The sequence below is a fragment of the Marmota flaviventris genome, chromosome 6 (genome assembly GCF_047511675.1).
Source record: "Marmota flaviventris isolate mMarFla1 chromosome 6, mMarFla1.hap1, whole genome shotgun sequence".
Classification (NCBI taxonomy): Eukaryota; Metazoa; Chordata; class Mammalia; order Rodentia; family Sciuridae; genus Marmota; species Marmota flaviventris.
Window position 1 is genome coordinate 71762670 of NC_092503.1, and position 15706 is coordinate 71778375.

The window sequence follows — 15706 nt, forward strand, 5'->3', positions numbered from 1 at the left end:
TGCCTTAAAATAAAAAGTTAAAAGGATTGGGGATGTGGCTTAGTGGTAAAGCACCCTGGGAATTCAAACCCCAGTACCAAAAATAATAATAATAATAAATAAAAATAAAATCAAGAACATGTATTCTAGCAGGGCACGGTGGCATGTGCCTGTAATCCCAGCAACTTGAGAGACTGAGGCATGAGGATCTCAAGTTCTCAGCAACTGATTGAGACCCTAAGCAATTCAGCGAGATCCTGTCTCAAAATATAAAAAAAGGGCTGGGGATGCCTCAGTGGTAAGCACCACTGGGTTCAATCCCTGGTACAAAAACAACAACAAAAAAAACACTGTGGGGTGTGTGTCTTGCTACTCTGGAGACGATGGCAGGAACATTGCAAATTTGAGGGCAGCATCAGCAACTTATTGAGACCTTGTTTAAAAAAAAAAGTGAAGGATCCTGGAAATAAAAGTTGAGGTAGAGAGCCTCTGATTGAATCCCTAATACAAGACCAAATTTTTTTTTTTTTAAATATTTATTTATTTAGTTTTCGGCAGACACAACATCTTTGTTTGTATGTGGTGCTGAGGATCGAACCCGGGCCGCACACATGCCAGGCGAGCTTGCTACCGCTTGAGCCACATCCCCAGCCCTAGAACAAATTTTAAAAAAATTAAAAGGGTTGAGAATATAGCTCAGACTTTCCTCAGTTCATTCTCCCGTAGTGAAAAACAACCCCACATACTCTGGTTTCTCTTTATAAAATGAAGAAAAAATTGAATGGAATAAAAATAGATACAACTGAAGAATAAGTTGAGTTGAAAAATCAATCTAGAAAACTCCCAGAAGGAAGTTTTATTTTGGTTTTGTTTTTTTAAAAAAGGTAACTTGGAAATGTGAAAATGATTTAAGTGACATGGAAGACGGATGTGCCAACATTCAGGAAATAAAGGAGACTTAGAAAAAGTTTAAATAGAGATAGAAAGGGCCAGAGTGAAAAGAGAAAATATCCACATATAGACATATACTGAAATGTAAGAGTATCAAAGATAATGAGAAAAATCTTAAAGCTTTTATGTAGAGTAAATGTATAAAGAAAGGAATCAGATTGACCTGAGTCTTCTGAGTCCTGAGCAGTAGGAGCAGAGTGTAATATTTTTAAAGTACTGGACTTGAAATTTTGTAGCAATTTGTCTTTAAAATGTGAGGGTTTAATAAAAGCATTAATATTTACCACTCAAAAGTACATGTTAAAATTTTGGGGAAAAGTATTCAAGAAGAAAACAAGTCCAGAGATATTAGGAAAGCTAGGGGGATAATTTAGTAGTCAAATATCTTGGTAATTGTATGTGGGGGTGGGGGGAAGAGGGGGAAGGAAATACATCTACAGTAAACCAAAATTAATGAATTCAAACTGTCAACATAAAGTAGAAGAGATGGAGGAAGCAAGTTCTTGTCTTGTTAGGATGAATATAAATACTAAGCTTATTCATGGTGGCACATGCCTGTAATCCCAGCTATTTAAAATGAGACTGAAACAGGAGGTTGCAAATTCAAGGCCAGCCTTGGCAACTTGTCATACTGTCTCAAAGTAAAAAGAAGGGCTGGAGATGTAGCTCATTGGTACCAAATAAAGTTATAAAGAAATAAAAACATCCAACTTTTTGCTAGGCAGTGTCACAGGCTTGTAATCCCAGCAACTTGGAAGGCAGAGGTTAGGAGGATCACAAGTTCAAAGCCAGCTTAAGCAACTTAATGAGACCCTGTCTCAAAATACCAAAGGGCTGGGGATGTGGCTTGCCGCAGTCTGGCTGGGCACAATTCACCAGCCACTTATCAAGCAGAAACGAACTTTACTTTTAGAACACACACACCGCACCACACAAGCTCTTCAGGAATTCCCTCAGAGCCCAACTGCCACCACCGGCTTCCCATGAGCCTCTTAACCCCCCACTCCTCCTGCTCTTGAGGCCTATTGGCTGGGTTGTGTGGGCGGAGCCAAAAGAGTCCCCCAATGAGCAGCTCCGTGGTCTGAAAGGGCGGGGAAACAGCCCAATGAGCATCACCACAGAGCTGGAAGTTTGCTGGGGCCACGGTGAGCCAACAGCTGGAAGTTTGCTGGGGCCCCTTCGGCTGTGGCTCTCAACATCTCCCTCTCTCTGTTTAAACAACAAGCATGTGGCTTAGGGACCGTGCCTGCCTTAAGTTGTCCAATACTACATATGGTCCTTACCCTTCCTCTGATGAGCTGACCTCAAGGCGTCAGCCTCCTGTCTTAGGTTGGTACCATTGCAATTAGATCTTACCCGTCATTGACTACCGGTCCAGCATACAGCCACACCTGTGGATAGGCCTTTGTACCAGCGGGGGGTGAGGTTCTTTGCCTCACCTCTGTTGGCCCCCAAATTTTAGCTGAATGACCATCACAAGCAGAAGGGAGGAGGATACACCAAGCAAATTGACGGCTCCTTTTGGAAAAATTGTACTACCGATGACACCATCAGCAAAAATACCCCAACACTACCACAAGTCACAGCACCAACAGATAGTTCACAATGCATACAAGTGATACACAGTCCAGGCAAGTTCTGCAAGCAGTTCAGTGATATCTATTGCAGAAGCTGTAGATTGGTTTTATCTTTGTCTTCACCGGCACTGGGATGAAGATAGGAATTCTGGCAATAATGGCTAAAGAAAAAATTATGTAACATTCCAGCAGGCACTAAAAGAAAACAATTTTCTGAACAATTTACATCATCCTGAACAGAATTATCAAATATAATGAAAAGGAAAGGTGAAAGTAAACAAACAGATCTGTTAACCTCCTTTTTTGTTCACATATTAAAACAATCCTCAACAGCTGATTAAATCATTTAAATCACGTGAATAAAAAAAATATTTGGATCCATTTTTTCATGAGCACTCGTCATATATGATATATGGAGCTGCTCATTAGGGGACTCTTTTGGCTCCGCCCATGTGACCCAGCCAATTGGCCTCAAGAGCAGGAGGAGTGGGGGTTGAGAGGCTCATGGGAAGCCGGTGGTGGCAGTTGGGCTCTGAGGGAATTCCTGAAGAGCTCGTGTGGTGCGGTGTGTGTGTTCTAAAAGTAAAGTTCGTTTCTGCTTGATAAGTGGCTTGTGAATTGTGCCCAGCCAGACTGCAGCAGTGGCTCAGTGGTTAAGCACCCCTGAGTTCAATCCCTGGTACCAAAAAAAAAAAAAAACTCTTAAATTGAATTATGACACATGCAAAAGTACATAAAAGAAATGTGAATTTCTTGGTGAATTTTTACAAAGTGAACACTTCTATAACCCCCATCTAGGTCAAAAACTTGAATATTACCATGCTCCCAAATCCCTCCCCATTCCCTGTTCCTAGTTATAACCCTTTCTTCTGCCTATAGATATTACTACTATGGGTTTGTTTTGCTTATTTTTGAATTTTTCAAATAGATTCATAATAATATTCATACTCGAATTATTTCACTATTTTGTTAAGCAGTATATAAGATTCATTCCTGTGTTTAGTGTAGCAATAGTACATTCTCATTGCTATATAGTTCAATTGGATGAATATATAACAATTAATATATTCTACTGTCACAGATGATTATGTTCCATTTTGGGGTTGTTAGAAATAGTGCTGTATGCAGTTTGGGGGAAAAAAAATTATGGCTGGGTGTGGTGGGGCATGCTTACGATCCTGGCTACTTAGGAGGCTGTGGCAGGAGGATTCCAAGTTCCAGGCCAGTGTTGACAACTTAGTGAGACCCTGTCTGAAATAAGAACAAAAAAGGCTAGAGATGGAGCTTAGTGGTAGAGTGCTTCCTTAACATGGGTGAGGCCTTGGTTTTATTTATTTTTATTTTTTAGTTTTAGATAGACACAATATTTTATTTTTATGTGGTGCTGAGGATTGAACTCAGGGCCTCATGCATGCCAGGTGAGCGCACTACCACTTGAGCCACATCCTGAACCCCAGACCTTGGTTTGAATTCCCAGTAAAACACACACACATGCACACACACACACACACAAATATAAAATTCTGTATTTCAATCATTTTATAAGTACAGTTTAGTAGCATTAAATATAAGTACATTCATATTGTGTGATCAGCACCAATGTCCATTTTCATATCTTTTTCATGTGCCTAAATGGAAACCATTAAATAGTAATTTTCCATTCCCTTTGCTCCAGCTACTGGTAATCACTGTTCTATTTTTTTTAATGTCTGTGAATATGACTGTACTAGGTATCTGATATAAGTGGAATCATACATGTATCCTTTTGTGTGTGGCTTATTTCACTTAGCACTATATCTTCAAGTTTCATCTGTGTTGTAGCATGTGTCAGAATTTCCTTTTTGTTAAATGAAGAATTTTGGCTATTTTGTTTCTTATTTTGCCATTAAGCTTTTGCTTTGTTGTATAAAAATGACACCAGCAATTACAATCTATTGCAAAATTAAGATAGTATAATTTTTCATTTGATTGTACAACTAGGAAACTTTTTTGCACTCATAATTATTGCCAATGAAAAAAATCAGTAAGTATTTTGACTCAAATGCAGGAGTGAATGTGAGTTAATAATACTATATAAGAATTAAGGTTATAGTGTTGTCCTTACATTACATAATTAAAAAAATATTTTTCAAGTGGTAAACAGACATAATACCTTTATTTATTTATTTGTTTATATTTATTTATTTGTTTATTTTTATGTGGTGCTGAGGATCAAACCCAGTGCCTCCCTTGTGCTAGGTGAGTGCTCTATCATTGAGCCACAACCTCAGCCCTCATTACATAATTTTTATATATCTAGTTTTTACCATGGATAATATTATGAATTCTGAATACTAGAGCCTTTTCTAAGTATCAGGTTATTTTGAAAAAGATTCATATTATTTTTATCTGCAATAATTAGAAATTTAATGGGTATTTTCTTCAAGGAGTAGTGATGAGAATAGTTTCTGTGTGTTGGTAAAAGCTGCTATTTTAAATCTTTTATCCATCACTGATTTAAAACAGCTATGCTTTATTATTTCCATCTAGTTTGTTTAGGGGTTCAATTTTCACTCCTCAATACTCTGCACTTCTTAAATAATTATGAGTTCATCTAGTTCTGAAGAGTTCTCTGAATTTACTCATGGAGAGCAGAGTGGGTCCCAAGCATAGTGTCTGAATGACTCTCTCCTTCAGCTATCAGGTTCAACTTGCTCACATGTTCATGTCCAACATGTTCACAAAGGTGCTGTGGGTGTGGAACTGTGCTTTGGCCATCTGGCCCAGAACGTCCTTCTTTCCCTTCCTTCTCTCCCTCTCCCCTTCTTTTTTTTTTTTTTTTTTTTTCTCAGTGCTGGGGATCAAGCACTCTTTCACTGACCTAAAACTCCAGCACTAACTTATTTTAAGCCTAAATAATATTCCATGGTATGTGTCCACCACATTTTATCATTTGACATTTGGATTGTTTTCACCTCTAGAATATTGCAAATAATATTGAAAAGGGTGCATAAATATTTGAGTTTCTAAAGTGGAAGTCCCTAAAGTGCTGGATTGTATGGTAATTTTATTTATTTATTTATTTTTAGGTACTGGGGATTGAGCTCAGGGGTACTCAACTACAGAGCCATATCCCAGACCTATTTTGTATTTTATTTAGAGACAGGGTTTCACTGAGTAGTTTAGCACCTTGCCATTGCTGAGTCTGGCTTTGAACTCCAGACCTCCAGTCTCAGCCTCCTGAGCTGCTGGGATTACAGGCATGTGCCATCATACCCCACTATTTAATTTTTTTTATATCTTTATCTTATTTTTATGTGGTGCTGAGGATCGAACCCAGGGCCTCGCATGTCCTAGGTGAGCACTCTACCGCTGAGCCACAATCCCAGCCCCACTGTTTAATTTTTAAATTATTTTTTATAGTAGTCCACATGGCTTCCCCATTTTGTCTTCCCACCCATAATGCATAAGGGTTCCATTACCACAAATCTTTACTAACACTTGTTTCCCTCCCTCCCTTCTTTCAAATAATAATAACCATCCTAATGGGTGTGAAGTATGATTATGATTTTGATTTGCATTTCCACATAGTGATATTGAACATCTTTTTATGTACTTTTTTTTTTTTTTTTTTTTTTTTTGGTATCAGGGATTGAACTCAGGGACACTCAACCACAGAGCCATATCTCCAGCTCTATTTTGTATTTAGAGACAAGATCTCACTGAGTTGCTTAGTGCCTTGCTATTGCTGAGGCTGGCTTTGAACTCTCCATCCTCCTGTCTCAGCCTCCCAAGCCACTGGGATTACAGGCGTCTGCTACCACACCTGGCCCTTTTCATGTACTTATTGCCACCTGTGTATCTTTGGGAAAATGTCTAAGTTCTTTTCCTGTTTTTAAATTGGATTTTTGTTGTTATTATTTACATTCTTTAACACATGTTTTGGTACTAATATTTATAGACTTATCTTGGTATTATACCTTAAAGAGTAATTGGGTATGCATAAGGTGTGCATGTATTCAGCTTTAGTAGATAGTGCTACACATTTTCTAAAGTGGTTTTATCGGTTTACGTGGTCACCAGTTTTGCATGAGATTACTCATTGCTCTGCACATCCTTATTAAAACTTGGTGCCAAAATTCATTTGTTGAAATGCTAACGTACGACATGGATATTAAAAGATGAGGCCTTTGATAAGTGATTCGGTCAAGAGGGTGCAACTGTTAAAAATACCAAGGTGCCTCAGCAAGGCAACATTTACTTCTGCAGAAGGGTGTGCTACTGAACTAAGTCTAGCAAGCAAACACACTTGGGTGGGCAGACTGCCTCTTTTTATCCCGAATGTGAGGCTGCCCTTTGCTCTGATAGGAAGAGCTTGGGGTTGCCATCTACACAATTGGCTAACTCTAAAATTGGGGAGGGTGAAGGCAAGGGCTATAGTTAAAATAGCCACAATCGGATACAGGTTGGGAAGCTCAAATGGCTAGGATTGGATCTTACATTCCAACTAAGGTTAAATACTATGTTCTGAAAATGGACCATCAGGCTTACTATTTCTCACAAAACCATCATGAATGATTAGTGCCCTTATAAAAGACTTCAAAGAGCTCCTTCTTCTTTTCTGCATTTCCATGCCATTTATAAGCCAGGAAGTGGGCCCTTGCCAGACACCAAATTTGGTCTGATCTTGGACTTCCCAGTCTCTAGAGATGAAAGAAATAAATTTTTGTTGTTCATAATCCACCCAGTCTATGGTATCAATACCATAGACTTAGTGACTGAACACACTAAGATAATATTGTTATTGATTTAAATTTAATATATTTTGGGCTAGGGGTGTAGATCAGTGGTGGACCACTTGCCTAGCTAGCATGCCTATCATGCATGAGGTTGTGGAATTGATCCCTATCACTGCGGAATGTATACACACACTTTATGTCTGTTTTTTTTTTCTTTCAGTAGTTTTGTATTTGAGACAGATTCTCACTCTGTTGCCAAAGCTGCCTTTAATTTAATTTACAATCCTGCCTCACTTGTAGCTACGACTACAAGTGCACACCACAAGATCTAGCTTCTATGTGTTTTTTAAATTGTCCATTCTGCTTTTTCAGAAATAACCACTGTTAAGATTTCCCCATAATTATTCCTTCATATCTTCGTGTGTGTGTGTGTGTGTGTGTGTGTGTGTGTGTGTGTGTTTATATACCCTGGGAATTGAACCCAGGGCCCCCCACATAGTAGGCAAGCACTGTACGCTGAGTTAGGTCCCCAGCCCTGTTATATTTTGTTTTTTTATTTTAAGGAAGTTTCTTCCTAAGTTGTCCAGACTAGCCTTATAACTTAAAGTATATATGATTATAGGCATGGACTACCACACTGGGCTTAATCAAATTTATTTATGTTCTGGTGGCCTGGAGAAAAGACTCTTGTCTCTTTCTCTTATAAGAATACTAACTCTCATGACTTCATTTAAACCTAATTGCCTCTAAAAGACTAAAAGACTCCACCTCTAAATATCAACATATGATATCTGGTGGGAGGCACATTCAGTCCATTGCTGTTTCTTATCATACACAGTTTTCCCTCACATGCTTTCCTTTTCCTTTTTATTTATCTCTTGAAGAACCTGAGCTTTTGACCTGTAGCATTTCCAACAGTCAATTTTTCCGATTACATATTCATGATGCAGTTTAACATATTCTTATGTCCTCTTTATTTTCTGCAAATTGGCAGCTGAATCCAGAGATTTGATCCTTTTGGCTATATCATAGGTTGTATTATGTTCTTCTTGGAGAACCATCTAATTTTGGCTATATCATAGGTTGTATTATGTTCTTGGAGAACCATCTAAACTCTGGGGTTTTGTTCCTTTTGAGCTATTAGCAGCCACTGATACCTATTGCCTGTATCAATTAATTAACTGGTGATGGCAAAAATGATATGCTAATATTATCAATCTTTCTATTTTTAATTTTGGGTATTGGCCGTTTAACCACTGAGCCACACCCCAGCCCTTTTGAGATAGGGATTGGCTAAATTGCTGAGGTTGGCTTTGAACTTGGAATCCTCTTGCCTCAGTGTCCCCAGCTTCTGGAATACAGGCATATGCCACCGCGCACAGCTATTTTTACTTATTTATTTGGGATATGGGAGATTGAACCCAAAGGTGCTTTACCTCTGATCTACATTCCCCAACCCATTTTATTTCTTCTTTTTTTAAAAAAAATATTTTTTGTTTTAGTTGTAGATGGACACAATACCTTTATTTTATTAACTTATTTTTATGTGGTGCTGAGGATGGAACCCATGCGTTGCACGTGAAAGGCAAGTGCTCTATCACTGAGCTACAACCCCAGTCCCCCTTTTTATTTCTTAGAGACAGGGTCTTACCAAGTTGCTGGACTTGAACTTTGGATCGTCCTGCCTCAACCTGCGGAATCACTGGGATTAGGCGTGTGCCACCCGCCCAGATTTTGTCCATCTTTTTCATATTATCTGGAATATTTTATGTCAGATTCTCAGTTGCTGAGGCTGGTCTCGGACTTGTGGTCTTCCTGCCTCAGCCTTCCAAGCAGCTGGGATTACAGGTAGGCCCGGTCCTTCAGAATATTCTTCAATGTATATATCATACTTTTAAATATTATCAAATTGAAATTATTGTCAATATTTATATGTACACTTCAAGGGCTGTGTTTATCAATATATGCTGATTCCCGTAGTATCCTAGAGGCTTAGAAGGCAAATCCACTTCTGTTTCACATTTTTATCTTTTTCTGTGTTGAGGCGGAGGGAGGCATCGCTGAGACCACACGCCCCTAAAGCTCTCTTATTTCCTGGTTTGGCGGAGTCTTCTGTCGGTCCTGTCACGCACTGTGTCTGAGAGCACTCATCACTCAGGAATTAATCGCTCAAAAGTCACTTCAGCTTCCATTCCCCTCCCGGAACTGGCGCGATAGTGACGTAGGCGTTTCCTCCGCCACGGGGGCGAGGCCGGTAGTGCCCACCATCCGCGTCGCTGGCTGATGATGCGCAGCGCGGCGTGCTCCCCCACGTGTGCTTTGCTGTTCGCCAGATCTCCGCGGAGCGGCGGCGGCCACTATCCCTAGGGGAGTAGTGGGTGGAGGTTCGGGCGCTGGAACCTTGGCAGCTCGGAATCTCTGAGCAAGAAGCAGTGAGCGCTGGGGTTCCCCGGCACAGAGGGCCTAGGATCATGGAGCACCTCTTATTGGAGGTGGCGGCCACACCACTGCGGTTAATCGCTGCCAAGAACGAGAAGAGCCGCAGTGAGCTGGGCAGATTCTTGGCCAAGCAGGTAAGGAAAAGAGGGAGAGGGAAAGCGTGGGGCAGACCCTGGTCGCCCCTGGGTGCGCTGCGGCGTCTTGTTACTCTGGCTGCTGGCGGTGGCTGGACGGTGGCAGAGGCGTCCGCACGTGTTTGAGGCTACTGGAAGGAGCCTTCCTGGGGGAGCCTTCCCTTTCCCCTCTCCAGCACGTCGACCCCTCTGCAATGCTCAGGCAGTGTGGCAGGGGTGCCGTTCTGAAAGGTATGTGGTTGAGTTTTGAAGTTGAGATGACGTCTTTGCTCTTTTGACGCGTATATTACCTTAGTGTGCGTAGTCCAGCTTCGGGTGTTAGCTTGGCTGAGCGCGTGTATGTGTATTTTTTCCTACTCTCTTCTCTCTGACTCACAAATGAGTATCGATGGCGTTTCTGCTGTGCCTAAGGAAGCAACAGCTTTATTTTGGGTGACGGATTGAGGGACCTAAGCGGTTTAGAAGGACAGTGAACTCATAGGAGAGGTACTCCTCCCCACCCCCTTTTTGGGGATGGAGGTGTGGAAGGAGCTGGGGATTGAACCAAAGGCTTCGTGCTTGCTCGGCACACACACTAACACCGAACTACACCCCCAACTAAGGGGCATATTTGTATGATGATAACAAATTGCACCTGAGAAGCAAAAGGGAGTTGAATCTGCTACCTAGGTTCCTAGCCCCCAGGCCCTTAGCAAAGTTGCAATGAAGAGGATCTAATGCTAATTGATGGTCTAGAGACGAAACAGGTTTTTGGTGGTTTTACTAATGAAGGAGATAATCAATTTCGATGAACTGAGCTTGTGAAAGATTCCTGAATTTTGTGTTGTCACTAGAGGTATCTTTCTGTAAGTGAGCTTAGAATTTAGAGGACAGGTTCTAAGTCTAGGGTTCTTTGACCAATTTGAAGGGATTTCTGACTTCCTACCACAGTAATTGGATGTAGTCTGGAGGTGTAGTTCAGTAAAAGAATATAGGCTTAGCATGCAGGAGGCCCTGGGTTCAGTTCCTGGCACTGAAGAAAAAAAATTAATATCAGTGTGTTGGGGGTGGTGAGAATTAAAAAATGGTTTGTAGCCTTTATTAGATAAGTTTTAGGGAATCTGATACACTGAAATATAAGAATCACTCGAGTAGATTCTGAGTATTGTATAGTAATGCTTCCCAACTAGAAAGTTCATTTTTCTTAAGGAGTTTGAAATATTGTATCTTCCTTTCCTCAGCCTCACATTGTCAAATTTTGTCCAGTCTCAGAAATATCTTTCAGGTTTGTTCTTTTCCATTCTGGGTAATAATTTGATGAATTTCACTTAGAGAAGAGTTGATTTTATTGTCCATCCTAATTTCTATTTTTTTGGAAGCAAATATTTTTACTGGAAAGCTGCAGAAACTTTTAAAATGTCAATTCTCAGTGGGATCTGAAGAACTTTTTAGTATATGCTGCTTTCTTTTGTTTTTCATCTCAGCTGGTGATTCCACCTTCTGTCCAGTCACTGATAGAGAACTGGGTCTCCTCAACTCTATTATTTTGGGATGTTGGATATTGAACCTAGGGCCTCAAGCACTCATGTGCTCACCACTTAGCTACACTTCCAGCCCTTCCTTAACTTTTTTCATTCCTTTTTCTTCATATGGAGTCAAGACATCTTGCTGGTATTCCAAGTTATTGAATCTGTTCATTCATTTCATCCCTACTACTACTACCATTCCTACTTCCTTGATCATTGTCTGTTAATGAAGATTAGAGTGCTTAGGAGAATGCATGGGTCCTGGAACTGGAGTGTGACTGAAGGTTAAATCCATTTTCATTTACTTAATTGCTTTCAGTCTCTCGTGCAAATTACTTAACTCCACTAGGATTTTTTATTAAACATATAAATATGGTAGTTGCAAAGTAGTTACAGGGGCTTACCTGTGTTACCTGCATGAATTCCTGGGTTCCATCCCTAGTATTGCACAAAAAAGAAAGAGGTAAACAAGTGGGTTCTAGGATCAGCTACTAGCTTTGTCACCTTAACTTTCTTCCCCCCTTCAGTTCTCTTATCTCTAAAATGAGGATGTAAGGATGATAGTGTCTAATTTATGGGTTGAGGTGAGGATTAAGTACTGTTTATAAAAGTGATTTCTGTTATTACTACTATAAATAAGGCTGTTGTGATGACTAGAAAATTTGAGTAAGGAACTTATACTGCCTGGCATGTAAGAAGTCATCAGGAAATGTGAGCTATAATAACATATGAACACATACATATACACTTTTTTTTTTTTTGGCAGGACTGGGTCAAACCCAGGGCATCACGCATGCTAAACAAGTATTCTACAATAGCTATACCCTCTGTCCTTCTTGTTGTTATTTTTGAGACCTGAGTCTGGCTCTGTTACCCAGGCTTGTCTGAAACTCCTAGACTCAAGTGATCCTCTTGTCTCAGTCTCCCCAGTAGCTGGCACTAGTAATTATTATTATATTTTTGTGGTGCTGGTGTTACCGCTGTTTAGTATAACACCAGAGAAGCACGCCGAGGCAAGTTTAGAGTGGAAAGTAGAAGCTTTATTAAGGACAGCAGAAAAGACTTCTCCCCTCCCGGGAGGAAGAAGGGGACCCAAGAGGTGGAATCCGTGGTAGGGGGGGAAGTCTTCCCTCTTTTATAGCTAAGGTCTTCATTCAGCTTTCCCGCATTTCTGTCAGAATTCCTGTCCTTTGTTCTGTTATCTTGCAGTGATAGAATGTAGGTGGGGAGACCCAAAAGGTGAGGGGCAGATGGGCCTGAGGAATAATCTTGGGCCTGAAGTGCCTGGGGAGCTTCTGATTAGCATTTCCTCGTTTGCTGGGAGCTGTTTTATTAACATTTCTTTGGGATAGGCTCTGGGCCTTGGGAACATTAACATTTCAATTTCCCAAGTGCTGCTTTGCTTTCCAGGACAACAAGGCCTTCATTTTCCATTTTACTCATTAGACCTGATTTACCTAACTACACTAACTAGGAATTGAATCGGGGACCTCATTCATGCTAGGCAAATGCCCTACCGCTGAGCTATATCCCCCACTGCTCTTATTTTTAAAAGCAGTTTTGTTGTTATGCAATTCACATTCCATATGTATCTCCATTTAAAAGTTTTCAGTTAAAAGATTCACATATATTGTGCATCTGTCACTACCATCAGTTTTAGAACATTGTCAATATTTCAGAAAGAAACCTTCAGCTGCCAGGTACGATGACACATGCCTGTAATCCCAGCTACTTGGGAGACTGATGCTGGAGGATCAGAAGTTTGAGGCCAGCCTGGGCACTTAGAGAGACCCTGTCTTAAAAAAAAAAAAAAATCCAGTTGGGAATGTAACTTGTGGTAGAGCAATTGCCTAGCAAATCTAGCATGTGCAAGGCCCTGGGTTCAATCCCTAGTATTGCAAAAACACAACAAAAACCTCTGTATTTAGCCTGTCATTCCATAATACTCTTTGACACCCTCCATTTCCTCTAGCAACTAGTAATTTAATAACGTAAGTTTTTAAATATATGGATTCTTTATTTTGCTAATTTAATTTAATTATTAATAAGACAAATCCAAATCTGTAACTGCTTTGCATAAAGCTCCCCATTGTTTCCAGAATCAAACTGATCTTTCCAAAATGGAATCTGACTTGAGCAGGGGGTTTAGCTCAGTGGAAGAAGGTCTGCTTAATACATGATGCCCTGGGTTCAAACCCTAGCACTGCAAAAATTAAAAAACAAAACTAGGGAAACCACTTGGTATGCCATTGTACTCCTTTTCCTACAGTCTTCCCTTTGTTCCTTTAATGTTGGGACTCAAACCCTGGGGATTCAAGGGAGGTGTTACATGCTAGACAAGTGTACCCTGGAAATGTATTTCGATGCCAGTCCAGCAAGTGCCAGTCTACTGGTTCTCAGGGTGGGGCAGTCCCCCTCCCTTGGGAAGGAGGGCAAATCTTGAGACATTTTTGGTTATTAGAGATAGTAGGGGCAGGGAATCTTCTGGTATCTAGTGCTTAGAGGCCAGGGATGTTGCTAAATGTCCTTAGAATTTACAGAACAACCACCCAAGACAAGGAATTAATTATCCAGCCTCAAACTAAACAAATTAATAAAAAAAAAGTAGTGTAAAAATAAGAAGAAACCCTGCCCAGCCTAATTTTCCACCTTGCCCAGGGTTTGATACTCGTGCAACACTGTGCTTTCTTAAATTATTACCCCCTGGTGTTGTTGACTGGAGTCGGCCCCTGTGGTCAAATACATATCTCTTTTTGGCCATAATAGAATAACTGGTACTGGATTAGTTCTATTGCTAAAAAACAACTAGAAAATTCTGGATAAAATACACGAAAACTATTTCAAACATTGAGTAAAAGGCAACTTAGAAAACTGCAATCTCTGACAAAGGAAAATAAGGTAATCCCTAAAATTATCCTGTATATGTGCCTATAACACTTACTGGATCCTTTTTTGAGGAGGATGAACTCAAATTCAGTAATGGTGGTGTGCCTAAGCCACAAAGACAGATCAAAGTCTCAGGGGGCTGAGACAGCTAGTGTATTCTCAGAAGAGCATTGGAATTTAGGAACAGCTCTAGGAGTATTGTCAGGTTAAGTATTTGGCTGAATATAAAATTGTTTGTACAGGGAGAATCCATGAGACTGGGCAAAGAATAGCAATGTGGGTTTGTAGGAGATGCTAAACTACTACCAGTTGAAATGGAAAGTCCAGGTTGACTATCAGGATAATCAGTGGAAAACCCAAAAGGACCCTAACTTAAAAATAGGGTTAAATTGCTTGTTAGAATAGAGAATTTCCTAGACCCATACTTAACAAAATTTAAAACAAATGTTGGAAGAATCAGGCTACTCTGAACATAGATTGATTGCCTACTAGAACAAAGAAAGAGAATAAAATCTAGACTACTAATATGATATCTATTATGTTGAGTATCTAATTAAAAGTAACTTGGTATATAAAAATGTAGATAACAGCTTGGGAGGCTGAGGCAGGAGGATTGCAAGTTCAGTGCCAACCTCAGCAACTTAATAAGGCCCTAAGGAACTTAGGAAATCCCATTCTTAAAATAAATGAATAAATGTTGGGGATGAAGCTCAGTGGGTAAGTGCCCCTGGTACCATTCACGTGTAGATAAATTTGGCCCATTTCCCAGAAAACACTAATATAAAAGAATGCAGAAAGAGAAATAGGCAAAAGTAAAGCTAGTACAAACATACATCAAGATGGTATTTTTAAACTCAGTCATATCAATTATACACTAGTTAAACAGTTTGTCAGATTTTATTAAAGAAAGCAAGACCCAAGTGTATGCTGATTAGATGAGTTGCATTTTAAATTTAGAAACAAAAATAAAAAGATGGAAAAAGTGGCTGGGGTTTTGGCTCAGTAGTAGAGTGCTTGCCTAGTATGTGTGAGGCATTGGGTTCAGTTCTCAGCACCACATAAAAATAAAATGAAGATATTGTGTCCACCTAAAACTAAAAAATAAGTATTAAAAAAATTAATGAAAGATGGAAAAGGAGATCCATGCAAATGGAATCAAAAGAAATTGGAGTGCTGTATTAATATTATAGACAGTAAAATTTAAGAGAAAGAATATTATTGGAGATAAAGAAGGGTATTTCATAATAATAAAAAGAGTAATGCTTACCAAAAAGTCAACAAGCCTAAATACATGTGTACCTAATAACAGAGTTTTAAAACAAAGTGTCAAAGTGTGACAGAAAAGACAATTTCAAATTATAACTGGAGATGTCAACATCATTTTTCTTTTAGTAATAAATGAAACAAATACAGAACATCAGTAAGTATGTTGAAGACCTGAAAAACATCAATGAATTTGACCTAATTGACATTTGTAGGGTGTTGTACCCAGTGACTGCAAAATTTGTACACCTGCA

General features: G+C 39.7%; 1 protein-coding gene and 1 long non-coding RNA gene across 3 annotated transcripts in view; one reads left to right on the top strand and one right to left on the bottom strand.

The window, feature by feature from the left end:
- Nucleotides 1-539: 539 nt before the first annotated feature.
- Nucleotides 540-9420, bottom strand: LOC139706225 (uncharacterized). Its single transcript, XR_011707860.1, has 3 exons — nt 8877-9420; nt 3682-3758; nt 540-632 (listed from the first exon to the last, which is right to left on the bottom strand). It is a non-coding gene; the product is annotated as an uncharacterized lncRNA (long non-coding RNA).
- A 136-nt stretch (nt 9421-9556) lies between these two features.
- Mdn1 (midasin AAA ATPase 1) overlaps nt 9557-15706 on the top strand; it is a 148117-nt gene continuing 141967 nt past the window's right edge. For both annotated transcript variants that reach the window (XM_071613216.1, XM_071613217.1), the window contains exon 1: nt 9557-9798. In XM_071613216.1, coding sequence (XP_071469317.1) covers nt 9697-9798 — 102 coding nt within the window. In that variant the 5' untranslated portion in view covers nt 9557-9696. The remainder of the gene's footprint in view (nt 9799-15706) is intronic.